At 36.6% G+C, this 16,032-nt stretch overlaps 1 protein-coding gene across 6 annotated transcripts in view; it reads right to left on the bottom strand.

The window, feature by feature from the left end:
* Window positions 1-16,032, bottom strand: part of REV1 (REV1 DNA directed polymerase) — a 107,088-nt gene that overhangs the window by 45,900 nt on the left and 45,156 nt on the right. For 5 of the 6 annotated variants that reach the window (XM_028514580.1, XM_028514582.2, XM_036028291.1 and 2 more), the window contains exon 4: window positions 6,089-6,257. The exons of the other annotated variant lie outside the window; for it this stretch is intronic. In XM_028514580.1, the coding sequence (XP_028370381.1) occupies window positions 6,089-6,257 (169 nt within the window). The remainder of the gene's footprint in view (window positions 1-6,088; window positions 6,258-16,032) is intronic. 6 annotated transcript variants of the gene reach the window in all.

Below are 16,032 nucleotides of genomic sequence, written 5' to 3'. Positions count from 1 at the left end.
CCAAATCACTATCTACCAGTTATATACTCTTAATTATCCCTACTTATTCACTTATTTATCTGTATATACACAGACAAAAATATTATCTCGAAGTATATTTTTAAAAGATCTTTAAAAAATCTCTCAGGGATTAATTTCTAATAGTTTCTAATTTTACTGCTTATGCTGAGCACAAAGGAACTGTACCTACCTACATTTTCTACTATTCTTCTTAAATTAAAAAGAATCAAATATCAAAATCCAAATTTTGAAACCAAAAGGAGCTTCATTTTACCAAAAATTTGTTTCTCTGTATACTGAGCTTTCCATGTACTACTCTACAATGAAAATATAGTCTGATATATATTAAAGAGTTTACGTTATATACAGTGGGTCAGGCACATATTATCTGCAAGTGAAAACTCACCTACATTGAGGAATCTTGATTCTTGCTGTGTCCCACAGCCCTGCCCCACTAAACAAAACAAAACTTTGTATCTAACAGTTCTCTAAATTATTTCCTATTTCTATCAACTGACAAGGAATTTACACTAACAGTTATAATCAGCTTTTGAGAAATTTTACAAAAATTAAGACACAACAAAACCATCACTACATTGCTATTCCAAACTTTTCCCTCTATATTTAGTAACAGCACTTTATTTGAATGAAACAATCATGCACATCAAATGGGTTTACAGTTCCAGTCAATGTCCCAGTTATCCTCTATTAGAAAAACAGTATCTAACATTGGTATATGCACCCAACCATCTATTCAGGCATCTATCTTCTTTGATACTCAAAAGTGGATTTAAAGCAAGAATCTAATGATGTACTAAGGAAAAACTAAGCTCCTTTTGCCTATTCCACCATTAAGTAAAAGTCATCTGTATGCACCAAAATTAAAATTCCCTTTGCCCCACCCTCATTACCTAATACTTTCCAACCACTCACCAAAACACCATAGCTCAGAAAAGGAAATTAGCAGGTATGAAACTATGTATAAGACTTCTTGCTCTTTCTCCTACAAGGTCCATATTGTTTTTTACACAGATACTGAGAGTTAAGTTATTCATTCTTTAGCTCCTAAAGACCAGGAATAATTTCTAATAAAGTATTACCTACAAATAAAATATTACCTAAAAGTCAGTAGAGGGTAGTCTGAAATGTGTGTGTTTGTTAGTTAGAGAAGTAAAAATAATTTTAGAAGAATTCTGTAGTGCTGTGCGAGAAAAATGTAAATGACACCAAGACTAGTTTTTTTAAAAAGCCAAATCTATACCAGAAATTAGTCATGCACATTTTCTATGGAGAATAAACTGAAGCAAGACACAAAAACACAAGAGAAATGAAAAAAAAATCATGAGTTAAAGTTGCAACCAAGTTTTATTTGAGTTGAATAAGCACTTCAATATTTACATCAAATATAATTAAAAACAAAGCTTTATTAGTCCATATGAAGTATGAGATCTTCAGAGTATCTGAGTATATGACAAATGTGCTAACATATTACAGTTTGGAAGCTAAAAAGAAAGGACCAACTGTATTGAGCATCAGTTACTAGAAGACACAGTCAGTTGGCATGAATTGGAATAATGGTCACCACATTCTACACTTACATCAGAACCACATTCTACACCTACATCAGAACCATAAGAACCTAACCATAGGAGGGCTGCAAGTTCCCATGCTAAAAAGACTCAACACAAAATAAACAATAACAAAAACAATATAAACCTGTCATAACCTAGGACAATGTTTTTAAACTGTGCTCTATGGTACTCCATGGCTTGATGAGGCAGTAGGGTGAATCACAGTGGCTTCTCATCAACTACTGTACACTTCAAATCTTTTTTTTATATATTTTTAAAGCATATTTTTAACATTTTTTTTAAATTTATTTATTTTTAGAGAGGGAAAGGAGGGAGAAAGAGAGAGAGAGAGAGAGAGAGAGAGAGAGAGAGAGAGAAACATCAATGTGCGGTTGCTGGGGGCCGTGGCCTGCAACCCAGGCATGTGCCCTGACTGGGAATTGAACCTGCGATGCTTTGGTTCACAGCCCGAGCTCAATCCACTGAGTTATGCCGGCCAGGTACACTTCAAATCTTAATAAATCTTTAATAAAAAAATTGTCCAAAGAAAGGAGTATGGTAAAAATTTGAAAATCACTAACTTATACTATATGCAAGTACAGAATTTACAAGACAGAGGTTTCAGTAAAATAATCTCATACCTTACACTAATGCACACAGGACTTTCCTGTCCCTTAGCAGTCGTGGCCCTGAATCATGTACATGTACACTGACTCAGGTTTCATGGCACAGACACAGACACCAGGGGACTCTAATCAAAGCAAACTAATCACCCCATACATTAGAAGTCGTAGTTGCTATTTAAACTGTTCAAATTAAAAATAAGAAAGCTAATTATGGAAGAGAGTATCATGTATCATTCATTAAATAGCTAAAAAATGTTAAAATTTTAAGTGTATTAAAACACCACTGAGGAGGAAAAGAGATAAACAAGACTGAGATTAGAGTGTGAAAGAAAAACAGTACTTTGATTTAATCAAAAGGAACCCATGCTATGATATAGTAGACACTGGGCATTTATATTATATATTAAGATATGCCCAGATTGACCCATTTCCACATGGGCCAATTCTTCTTTAACCAGCTTAACGAATGGCAGAGAGCAGGCCCAAAAAGGAGTCAGAAAACCTAGATTCTGAATCCTGCTGTGCTTAGGCAAATTGATTAACCTTATGAGACCTGGCATCTCATATACAAAATGAAGCAAACAGGCCATATAATCACAATATCCAAATTCATTTCAGTTATTTGAAAACAGATGATTAGGCTTGACTTCAAACTAAAATACAAACCACTAAAGTGATTTTTAAAATTCAATTAAAACTGCCACAATTACTTTTTCTATTGTACTGGACTGGCCAAAAAGTTTTAGTGTTTTCCGTTCATTTTATTTAGTTTTTAGCACTGCTTAGTTATCTTTAACTTCACTCTAAACAATTTTGTTAGACTGTATTGTGACAGATGCCATAACAGCATGCATGGGAAAAAAACAAACAAACATCAAAATTGGTGAATTTTTTTGCAGCCATTTTAATACTGAAGAAGGAAGAAGATGCGCCAACATTTTTGTCATATTATGCTTTATTATTTCAAGAAAGGTAAAAACACAACTGAGATGCAAAAAAAGATTTGTGCAGTATATGGAGAATGTGCTGTGATGGATTGAATGTGTCAAAAATGGTTTGCGAAGTTTCTTACTACTACTGACATTTTGGCAAAATAATTCTTTGCTGTGGGGCTATCTTATATGCACTGGATGAAGTTTAGCAGCATCCCTGGCCTCTACCCACTAGAAGCCCATAGCAGGAGACAGCTAACATACTCAAAATACTCAAGTCAATAAAGTTATTGGTGAAAATGAAAAATGTGTCTTTTGTTTTACGGAAAAACTAAATGGACTTTTTGTTCCAATCCAACATTACCTCTCTAGCTGCATTCAGGGCAAGAAGAAAGAGCATTTGTAAAGTAAACAACTGTCATGAAAAACACCATTTTCTTAGCAAATCAAGTCCTACCCAGTAAGAGTCCTTTTCATCTCTACTCTCCTGCCAATGGAGTTATCCCATACCCCCCAACAACAAAATAAATATTCCCTCATCAAAATCTAGCCCTGGTACAAGGACAGGACTGGAATGTCTGTATACAACAATACACAGCTGACTCTGGGACGATCCTAACTTCTTATACTGAAAACTTTCCAATTCCTTTTTAAGGAGACACAGCTAAAGGCTGTGTTCACTGATCCCATATGAGTAATGGAGAGTGGTAGGTCATGAGACCACAGCACAAAGAATCAGTGAGATGTTCCAGGGATGGGCTTTCAACAATCCCCTAAGGCTTAAAAAACCCTTTATCTATAAAATACATTTGGCTTTCTGTAAACCAAGAGCATTTTTTTTAAATGCCCTTTTTACCCTGGCTGTACAGCTCAGTTGGTTTGAGCATCATCCCGATTCACCAAGCTTGTGGGTTTGAACTCTGGTCAGGACACATACAAGATGCAACTAATGAATGCATAAGTAAGTAGAACAAATCAATATTTCTCTCTCTCTGAAAATAAATACATAAAAATTTTTTAAAAATTTTACTAAAAGTTAAATGCCCTTTTGACCTCTTAGAATTTACTTTTTAATACTTGCTAATGTTTTTAGAACAAAAATTTAAAAACAACAATTACTTCTTACATATTATACATGTACAATATGCCTGGAGTTGTGCTAATTTGCATAAATTATTTTTAATTATCATGTAATCACAGCAGGTAGATATTAACCTTCTTTTACAAATGAGGAAATGAAGGCCAGAACGACTACATAATTCTTCCCAAAGTTACATAAGATGACAGGTATACTTAATTCCTGAGATCAGATGTGAACCCAAGTGTGTCTCCAGAGCCCACGCACATGTTTTCCCACTATTCTATGTTGCCTCCCACATAGAATCTGTGCTGCTACACCTGCTATACAAAAGAACTGAGCAATACTAAATCTGCTGATTCATGCTTAATTCATTAGAAGTATTGACTAAAAAAATGACCAGTTTGTTTCATTAGCACTTTATAATATAACCTGACCACTCTTATGCAATATCTGTAATCTATTTATTAAAAAATTATGATTTTAGTATTTTTGTTTTCAACTTTCATAAATCCAGCAATCACTCATATTTGCAAGGTCTGTCCAGAAATTATCCAGCCATGTGCTATGAAAAAAATAGAGACATTTATCGAAGAAGATACAAGATATAGGAAACATTGTACATAGGACAATGATGCCCCAGTCCCCTTCAAAGTAGGAACCTTGGGATCTCACATAGTTCTCCCAACTGACAATCAGCAGTTTTATCTTCCTAAATCTCATCAATGGTCTGAAATCTCTTCCCTTTCAGAGGTGATTTTAGTTTTGGGAAAAGCCAGAAGTCACAGGGCACCAAATCTGGGCTGTAGTAGGTGCTGAGTCACCTGGGTAATTTGATATTTTGCCAAAAAACTTTGCATGAGATGTGATGCAGGCAGAAGCACACTGTTGTGATAAAGCTGCCAATCACCAGCTGCCCATAGCTGCAGCCTTCCGAATCATCCAAATAGTTTCCATAGAGAAATGTTCAAGCTTAAAATAAAATCTGATGCAGATCTATTGCTCTACTGGCTCAGTCATTTTTAATGCGATGACTACACAGTGTACACATGCTCATCAACAGGATTTGCTGCCCCCACTGACTGGTAAAGTGAAGTCATCACTGTTCACAGAAGTGCATTCCAGTCCACTCTCCTTGGCTGCCAGGTTACATCAATGTCCCGCAAACCATTCTCGTTATATTAACAATGGCTGTACTTTTTCCGGACTGACCTCATATAATATTATTGTTTCAAAATATAAATCACCTAAGTTATGGCTCATCACCAACATTCCAGATAACCTATTTAAACTTAAAAAGCCAATATGCCTGGCTGGCATAGCTCTGTGGATTGAGCGTGGGCTGCGAACCAAGGCATCGCAGGTTTGATTCCCAGTCGGGGAAATGCCTAGGTTGCAGGCCACGGCCCCCAGCAACCACACATTGATGTTTCTCTCTCTCTCTGCCTCCCTTCCCTCTCTAAAAATAAATAAATTAATTAATTAATTAATTTTTTAAAAGCCAATATGAATGGCTACCACTGATTTACAACAAATCAATTCCAAACAGGGAGCACTGCCTAATCCTTAATAGGTGCACAAATACCTGCCAAATAACTTGCTTAGTCAACCTCTTCCTATTACCACTTCCTGCTTGCTTACCTAATTCATTGTCCCTAATTCCTAGTAGCTGAGGTTCCAAGAACACTACTGTAGTACTGATAGGATGCCAAATTTTATGGCCATTTGAATTATCAATGTGATTTTATAAGGAATACAGCAGTGTTGTTTAAGACATTAATTACTTTTCACCACCCTTAAGTTTAGAGGCAATGTTACTATCTATAATAAAATAAAATGTATTCCAATTTTTAAAACTTATTAATTAAAAATTAAACTTACCTTTCCACAATCCATTCTGGCCGAATTATTTTTTCCCCCTTTAATTCTTTGATTTTGGCAGTAGGAAGGTTGGTGGCAATAATGTGTGTGGTTTTGGATCTGGAATAATACACGTGATACTGGCCTCCATGCAACATCATCAGCTTTCTCAATTCCTCAGCAGAAGGGTCTGTAAAGTTAGTATTAAAATATATTGAGTTTTATATATAAGAAAGTAGAACCCTAGCAGAACAATCCCTAAACAGGCCATTCAAAGAACATACCACTGGTTCACTTTCTCCTTTACTATGTTACCAGTAAACAAAGTTGGGAGCTAAGTCACAGGGTGATAAAGGTGTTGTGCTTTAGCACATCCTCTTCCCTGGCTGCTACAGTCAACCAACACAGACACTAGGCACTGCTAAGAGGTGCCTGGAAGAGCAAACAGGCACCTCAAGTAATGAATCAAATACTAACATTAGAGAAAAAAATTTTAAACTTTGGACCACATTTAGCTGTATGACCTGGATACTGGTACCTTATGTTTTAAAAAATTAAGAACTATGAAGTCACTTATGAGTCAGTTTACAGAGACTACAATTAATCTTACAGCTCCTTCAGAATATAGCAGGTCCTTAAATAACATCATTTCTTTACTGAGTTAAAGAGATTCCACAGGAACTTATCTCCTGTTTGTATCAATTAGCCTATGGTAAAATTGGTTTTGTTACCCATCATTTCACTTAAAGTCACTGAACTTACTGATGACATTAAGTGAGGACTTACTGTAATACAATAGTAGATAAATTGTTCATATATACTATGTGCAGACATGCTGCTGGGCCTACTAGTAGATTTTACTCCTATAAAATATAAGTTAAAATAATGTTACTCAATTTCCTAATATGAATTTGCATCAAAGCCAAAAATAAAGTTCACCAATACAGAAAAATTAATTGCAGAGAATATTTTTCAATTTTTTTCAAAATATTTTAACTATTAAAAAATAACTCAAAGAATTAATGTAGTTTATGTTTTCCCGTAAAAAGAAATGTCTTCTCATTAAAGCTATGCTATAACAGGCATTTACTACTATCACATTAAACTAATTATTTTCGATAGCTTTTCTATTTCTTTCACTTATTAACTTAATAAAAGCTCTAAATCACACCTCCCCTAACAACAGCTGTGGGGGGGGGGGGGGAGTGTCACAGGAGGCTTATGTATCTACTTTGTTATTCAAGCAACAGGTTCAAGTATTTAAATGAACACTTTTATTATAATAACTACCTAATTAGGTGAGTTTTAGACTTCTGAAGAATTAAAAAACTGACAAAGCACACACAGACATGCCAGGTTAATTCTTGATAAATTCTTACAGTGTAGAATTTATTTGATGTTACTGATCACACATTCTGACACTACCTGATAATGGAAGCCACATTCATTTAAAACCAAGATTTCTAGTAACCTCATCAAAAATAGAAAAAACATGAAATCACTTTTAATATTTTTATTTAACCCAACAGATCCAAAATATTATTACTTCAACATGCAATCAATATAAAAATTGGGATGTTTCACATTCTTTTTTTCATACCGAGTCTCCAGAATTAAGTGTGTATTTTACACTTATATCACATCTCAATTTAGACTAACCCATTTCAAGTGCTTAACACATATGTCTAGTAGCTACCAAATTGGGCATGGTACTAGAAAGAGAAATGAAACAACTTTTAACTAAAATTAATTCAACAGTCATAATGGGAAGGTTTTTAGGGGTTGGGGATCACAAAAACTAAGCTAGAGCATCACAATGATTTAATGTACAACTATAGAAATTAAACAACTATCCAGTCAAGAATCTATAGTTTACTTACTTTCTTTCCCTAAGATTAAAGAAGTTGGCTGACCTTATTAAATAATAGTGAAAAGTACCAAATTAAAGGCTAGATGCAATGCAGTAAGATGGACAAACATCAAATCCAATAAAAAGCACAGAAACATAAAAACTCACCTTACAAGTTGTTCTACAATTTTCCTAAACAAACTGTATTAAATGACTGAAACAGAAAGCAGTGGGCTACCAGGAACACACCACATTTGCACACACATACTTACAAAGCACTCTCCTCTCTACGAGCTGCTCTTTGAAATCTAATTACTGTAAAAATCTGGAACTGGAAAACCTGGAGAATTTACTGTTCTTTTTATGGGATGAAGTTAAGGGTGGCTCCTTCAAGTTTAATTTTGAAGACTCAAATATTTTTCAGTGTGAGAGAACCATGAAAACCAATCTATTAAAAGGTAATGAGAGCACATAAACTATGGTGTCAGACTGACCTGGATTTAATTTTGGCTTTAACATTCTTTAGCTGTGTGACTTTGGACAAGTACTGAACTTCTTAAAGCTTTCTCCTCTTCCTTTACAAAGAAACAAGTAAGGCTATATTAAGTCTGGCACACAGGAGTACTCAATATAAAAACTGTGGTTATAAAGTATGAAGACATCAGAGCTCCTTTCAAGTAACATGCATGACTTGAGACTGGCCCTAAACCCTATAAAAATGGTGGAAGACAGTACATATGCTGACACATGGTGGCCTTAAATTTCAAACAAAAACTGCCAATAGTGCACTAGGGACGGCAGCCAGGAACAGCTCCATCAGCTCAAACAGCCTGGTATGCATGTGGTTGGTGGCTCCCTTAGATTGTTATTTTTATTTTGAAATTTTTTAAATAGTATTTCTCTTTGTCTCTATTTCCTCAGCAACTGAACATCTCCCAAATTACAAGTTCAAGAGAATATAAACGATAGCTCTGAAGATTTGCATAATAAATTCAATCTTGTATTGAACACCCTTTAGTTCAGCAGATGTGTGCTAATCAGAGAAACTGGCAGAGTATTCAACACTATGAAATCTATGAGACAGAGTGGTGTGACCCACCCACACAAGGGACCCCACCCCCACAACCTACTACAATAGTTACTTTTCTTCATAGTACTGATTACAATCTGAAATTATCTTGTCTATTTACTTCCTTGTTTATAATCAGACATCCCCCCAAAACATGTGCTCCCCGAAGATAGGAACCTTTTCTGTCCTTACTTTGGTATATCTGGCACAAAGCCAGGGCTCAGTAAGTATCTGCTGGATTGATATCCTCAGTGCATCAGACTCCTGCCTGGAGTTTACTCCACTAGCAAAAGGAGTGCAAGTACATGAGTACATCAATTCTCCAAATATTTACTTAGTCTCTCACAAATTAGGCCATACAGCAGACTACTTAAGTGGGACTGACTGGATTCAAACTCTAGCTCTATTACTTGCTAGTTGTATGGACCTAAGGAAAATTACTTAACTTTCCAGGCCTCAGTTTTCTCATATGTAAACTAGGGATAGTAATAATGCATCAGAGGGCTGTTGTGAGATTTAAGAGACAAAAATTATAAACTGCTAAGAAAAGTGCCATTCACAGAGTGAGAATTACATATCAGCTATCACCACTATTATTATTATTATTATTATTATTACTATCTTTTTCCGAAGCAGGAAAATGGAAGGAATGTCAGGGTTGCTCTCAATTTATAAAGCAATTTTTTTCAATCCATAATCCACCTATAAATCCTTCTCATGATGCCCACCCATCAGTAACTTTTTTCCTAGGTCCTAGATGTACTGGCAAAAATAAGAAAATGAAAAATCAAACAAAACAAAATTATATTCAGGGAAATGCTATTCTCCAAATTTTTACAATTGGTGTTACTCTAGAAAAATGTCAGAACTAAAGGAGCTTTTTGAGATCAAATAACTATTTCATTTTTCACACTGGTATAAATGAGATTAATCAAGTTCAATAGACTGGACCAATTCAAATAGTAAATAAAATTATTAAACAAGTTAGAGTGTAAAAAAGGCAACTGAATCACCAACAAAAATCATCACCACAGACTGTATCACTGACATTTTGGTGAAGATCCTTTAAGTAGAACAGTATCTCTAAGGCTTGGCGGCTCCCAAAGATCACTTTACCAGGAATAAAAATATATAGCATTGGTTCTAAAAATAAAGATTTTAAAAGGGACATGTGTTAATCAAATTTTTTCCTTGAAGTTCTACTAATTTTTAAGCAAGCAAATTAGCCTTGGCGGCTCGGTTGAGCACTGTCCTGCAAAGCAAAGAAGGTCGTCAGTTCAATTCCTGGTCAGAGCACATGCTTGGGTGGCAGGCCTGAGAGGCAACCTATCTATATTTCTCTTACAGATTGATATTTTCCTCCCTCTCTTCCTCCCACTCTTTCTAAAATTAAATAAATAAAAATTTTTAAAGCAAGCAAATTGTTGTTTATTAATGCACTTAATAAAGTTTCCTATAAATGGCACCAATTTTAGGCAGATTAACAAATCAAATATTGGAGAGATGAAGGTAATTTTCCAAAGTCACACACAGCTAATGGGATGGCCACCATTCAAGTCTAAGTCTGTGTCTCCCAAAACTCATACTTCAACCTTAACAGGATGCAGCCCTCAATAGAGAAGCCTGGTTTCCAGTTGGCAGTTAACACTGAAAGTCATGACATCTTGGGCAACTGACTCATCTCACTTAGCCTGTTCCCTCACTGCTAAAATGAGAGGTAGACTAGATAGTTAACACATTTCGTACCACTCACGAGTTTTCTAGTGTTTTGCCGCCTCAATCCACAAGCAAAAATGAAGTATAAACAGTTTCTGTTATCAGAAGAGTCTCACAAACAATGAGAGGACAAAGAAACAATTCCCAAATGAAAGGAAAGGAGGAAGCCTCAGAAAGAATGCTAAATGAAATAGAGGCAACTCAACTATTAGATACGGAGTTCAAAGCAGTGATTGTCAGGAAGCTCAATGAGCTCACAATGAGCTACCAGAAACTACAGGGAAGCTACAATGAGCTCACTGCAAACAATATCGACATGAAAAAGGAAATAGAAACTATCAACAAGGGCCAAGAGGAAATGAAGAACAGTTTCTGCTATCAGGTGGCGAGAGACTGGAGAACAGATGACAATAATGAAGGCTCTCCAGAACCAGAGACAAATCGGTCCAGCCCTTCCCCTGGGAGTGCAAGGAGAGCACCTCATAAAGATGCACCCAAAAGGTTGTCAGGTGATACGAAGCAGCATGAACCTATGTGTATTCCAGCGAGTGGAAAGAAAAAATTTCCAACTTCTGGCAAGATGGAGGCATAGGTGGACGCACCGTACCTCCATGCACAACCAAGATTAGAACAACAATTTAGAGACAGAGTAACACCCAAAACTGACAGAGAATTTATCTGAATGGAAGTCGGACAGCCAAGAAGTTGAAGTAGACCTGTTCATCCAGACCGGTAGGAGGGGCGGAGAGGAGTACCCGGGTGGGGGTTGCGGCTCGCGGAGAACAGGAAGAACTGGGCACATAAGGCAACTGGTAGGGAGCGCATAAGGCATCTGGGGTGCACAAGATTGCAGCGGGTGGACCCTGAGTATGCAAGAGGCAGCTGGCAGACCCAGTGAGGCGGCGATTGTGGACCAGGGCAGAGCAAGCAACCCAGGATCCCAGAGAAGGGACTGAGGTCCCAGGAGAATGGAGCCATTGTTCCCTCCCGCCCCCACATACAACGTCACAACGTAGCAACTGGAGTGCCCAGCCCCGCTGAACACCTAAGGCTCTGCCCCTCACCATAACAGGAGCGACCAAACCCAAAAAAACAAGAGAGAGAGAGAGAGAGAGAGAGAGAGAGAGAGAGAGAGATGTCTCAAACAGAAGAACAGATCAATGTCCCAGGACTCATCCTTTTGAGGGACCAAGAGAGAGCCAATCTATCAGATGCACAGTCCAAAACACTGGTGATCAGGAAGCTCACAGAATTGGTTGATTTTGGGCGCAAATTACGTGAAAAAAATGCAGGTTACCATAAAACAGATGAAGGAAGATGCACAGAGAACCAATAGTGATGGGAAGGAAACTGGGACTCAAAACAGAGTGGACCAGAAGAAAGAAAAAACAACCAAACAGGAAAGAATAGAGAAATAAGAATTCAAAAAAATGAGGAGAACCTTAGGAACCTCCAGGACATCTTTAAACATTCCAACATCCGAATTATAGGAGTACCAGAAGGGGAAGAGGAAAAGCAACAGATTGAACATGTATTTGAACGAATAATAAAGGAGAACTTCCCCATTCTGGCAAAGGAAATAGACTTCCAGGAAATCCAGGAAGCTCAGAGAGCCCCAAAGAAGTTGGACCCAAGAAGAAACACACCAAGGCACATCATCATTACATTAGCCAAGGTAAAAATGAAGGAGAGAATCCTAGAAGCAGCAAGAGATAAGGGGACAGTAACCTACAAAGGAGTTCCCATCAGACTGTCAGCTGATTTCTCAAAAGAGACCTTGAAGGCAAGTAGGGGCTGGAAAGAAATATTCCAAGTCATGAAAGACAAGGACCTACATCCAAGACTGCTCTATCCAGCAAAGGTTTCCTTTAGAATGGAAAAGCAGATAAAGTGCTTCTCAGATAAGGTCAAGTTAAAGGAGTTCATCATCACCAAGCCCTTATTCTATGAAATGTTAAAGGGACTTATCTAAGAAAAGAAGATAAAGAAAAAACATGTATAGTAAAAGGACAGCAAACTCACAATTATTAACAACCACACCTAAAGCAAAACCAAAAGAAACTAAGCAAACAACTAGGACAGGAACAGAACCACAAAAATGGAGATCACATGGAGAGTTAGCAACAGGGGAGTGGGAGGACGAGAGAGGGGGAAAAGGTACAGAGAATAAGTAGCATAGACTATAGGTTGAAAATAGATAGGGAGGGGGGGTAAGAATAGTATGGGAAATGTAGAAGCTAAAGAACTTATAAGTATGACACATGAACATGACTAAAGGGGGGGATATGGGTGGGAGAGGGTGTACAGGGTGCAGGGGAGTGAAGGGGGAAAAATGGGACAACTGTAATAGTATAATCAATAAAATATATTAAAAAAAAAGAAAGAAAAAATTTCCTATGAAAGCCTGCAAAGTTTGTGCCGCCCATGGAAAAAGCAGCGAATCTAGATACTTATGTAAATTTTGTTTGGTCCCTCTTCATAGAGGAAAATGTTTTACACAGTACCGTATGTTAAGAAAGTACTAGGAACTTTAATTGTTTAATTAGTTGTTTAATTGTTTTTGTAAATAAAAATGTTATAATTATTGAAAAACAACACCTAAAGTGCATTATGATCTGTAGTTATGATGATTTAAATAATGTGCAGTTTGCCCAAAAACATGCCGTCCCTGGCATATGTCTTAGAGATTTCTATGCGGCACGCAATGTGTTAAGATCATTCACAAAGGTGTTGTACAATTCTATGCAATAAACATAGAACTGCACACTAAATAGAATTTAGTGTGTAATTCTATGCAGTAAAATAAGTAAAATAATTATCTTCAGCAAATAAAATTTGAGGACTTCTTCCAAAGTTTGTAAGAAAATGCAAAAAAGGTCATATCACACCCAATTTTATGGATAAACAAACTACAGCAGAAAAAAATGTAATAGAGAAAACACAAACAAAACCTCTGTGTATACAAGATACTGGAAAAGGTAGGTCCACACTCATATATTTTGATTATATAATACACTACAATGTCTTATCCACATAACAGGTACTAAATTAAGAAGTTTAGAGTCATAGAATGGCAAGTACTTAAAGCAAATATTGACTCTAGTATGGCTGGTATAAAACATGTGATATAAAGGAAAACAGTGAACTGGAGATCTGAAGTCCTGAGTTTAGTTTGGCTATGCCATAACTAGCTGGGTGACACTAAGTTTTCTACTATGTGCTTTAGTGACAGAGTCAAATGGGATGATTGTAACATATGACCTCTTAGATTCCTTTTAGACCTAAACTATTATAAATCTATTTAGTTTCTGAACAATTATCTTTCACTGGCTCATATTCCATTACAAGTAGGTTCCATCAGATGAAATACAGAAAACAAAATCAGTATTACAAAACCAATTCTACAACCTATCAAAAAGCCCGTCAGAGTGCTTAGGTGACATGGTCAAAATAAACTATCTTTTATGATGTTTGTAGTATCAGAACCCCTGCTCAATTAAGTTTATCCTCTATGATGGAAGTTCTACATCTGACAGTATTATATGCTAATAATCTTTGTGAGTAGAAGGCCAAGATTTAAAGATTTTATTTATTTATTTTTAATTTTTAAAGAAAGGTAAAAGGAGGAAGAAAGAGAAGAGCAAAAACATCAATCTGTTACCTCTTACACAACCCTAACCAGGGACCTGGCTCACAACCCTGACCAAGATTTGAACCAATAACCTTTTGGTTTGCGGGAAAACGCCCAACCCACTGAACTATACCAGTTAGGGTGAAGGCTAAGATTTAAAGGGTCTTCACTTCTACTGTTTTCTCAACAAGCAATATTATCACATGTATTCATTATATATTTGTATATCTATATGTATATATATCATCACACATCCTAAATGGTCTACGTCAACTCCCAAACTATCAAAATACCAGCACAGATGATCTAAGACATTTGGGGGGGGGAGAAAAAAAGTGTAACTAATCTTTTTATTTACAGCTTCACTACTGAGGCTAGGCAGCAGTTTGAAACATGATACATGAACAAGATACTCAGAAAATCTCCTCTATGAACATGCAAATTAGTAGTCATTTTTACTAGCAATAATCCTAAATATCTGATATAGAAATTTAAGATTAGCTGCCAGTTTCTCTAAGCCATTATATTTAGCAAAATATTATTTTAAAGAGCTACCCTGTTAACTGGTATCACCTGTTATAGAATGCTCTCATACATGTTTATATATAATAATAAAAATAATAGAATAAAATTTTGCACATGACAATAAAACTTGAAAATATTTTATTTCCTATAGGCAGTAGACACTTATGCGTGTCTATTATAGTAAATATAGTCAATCTTATTAAGAAACATTTCCTTCTTTGTAGAGCAAAATATAAACAGGTAAAAAGAAGTGAGAAAGAAAATTAACATTAATTTAGTGCCTATTCCTGTCAGTATTTTACATACTTTTTCTCACTTAATCCTCACCACCAGTGATTCCCATATAGGAATTCAACAGTAGAGTCTCAGAACAAGTTCTCTGTGTGATTAATTTCATTTCAACAGTATGTTAGCAAAAACAAATGAAGGCATGCATTTTTGAGGATCACATGGATAACCACTTCAGTATTAAGCACTGCCACACAATTTTAGTGCCCAAGTTTTATTATGAAGGCACTAGCGCTGTTGTCATACATTCCTTTAAATGTCATGGACTTGTCAACCAATGGCTGTTGGAGCCAATTCAACACCAGTAGGAATCCCCAATTTGGGGTGAGGTGAAGAAGGAAACTTAACATATTAAGCGCAAACAATTCATTTCTGATACAGCAAAGCTGTGAATACGCCCTGGGGCAAAGAGGCCTTGCCTCTCTCTCTGGCTAAACAACTCGGATACTCTTGGTTCCTCACTGGTCTGCCAGGGAAACACAGTTTTCAGTCTTCAGTGGGAAGAGAAAGTGCACTGGGAGCCAGGGTGGAGCAGACTTAAACAGAGGGAAGTTCCTGCTCCCTACCCTTGATCACTGACTGGTCTATCCTCATGCAAATGAGTTCTCCAAATTCCTACAGTTTGATTGATCCAAAAGGTAATGTCCTGATTAGTCAGAACAGAGCTGCTCTAATGATAGGAATATAGCTGCACAGCTCCAACTGGATGGGAAAAGCCTCAGTCCTATTGGTAGAAATATTATTCCAGAAACTCCTTTATAAGGGCTGGCTCAGTGCAGGCCGGCAGGTCAGTGCAGGATTCTCCCTGAAGTGTAGTTTGCCTGAGAGACCTCTGTTTGGAAACAGCAGCTAGGCTCTGCTTTTATATTTGAGCCCAGTTAGCCACC

Source organism: Phyllostomus discolor, chromosome 6 (genome assembly GCF_004126475.2).
Source record: "Phyllostomus discolor isolate MPI-MPIP mPhyDis1 chromosome 6, mPhyDis1.pri.v3, whole genome shotgun sequence".
NCBI classification, from domain to species: domain Eukaryota; kingdom Metazoa; phylum Chordata; class Mammalia; order Chiroptera; family Phyllostomidae; genus Phyllostomus; species Phyllostomus discolor.
Note: the sequence above shows the minus strand (reverse complement) of the source record. Positions and strands in the feature narration are given on the sequence as shown.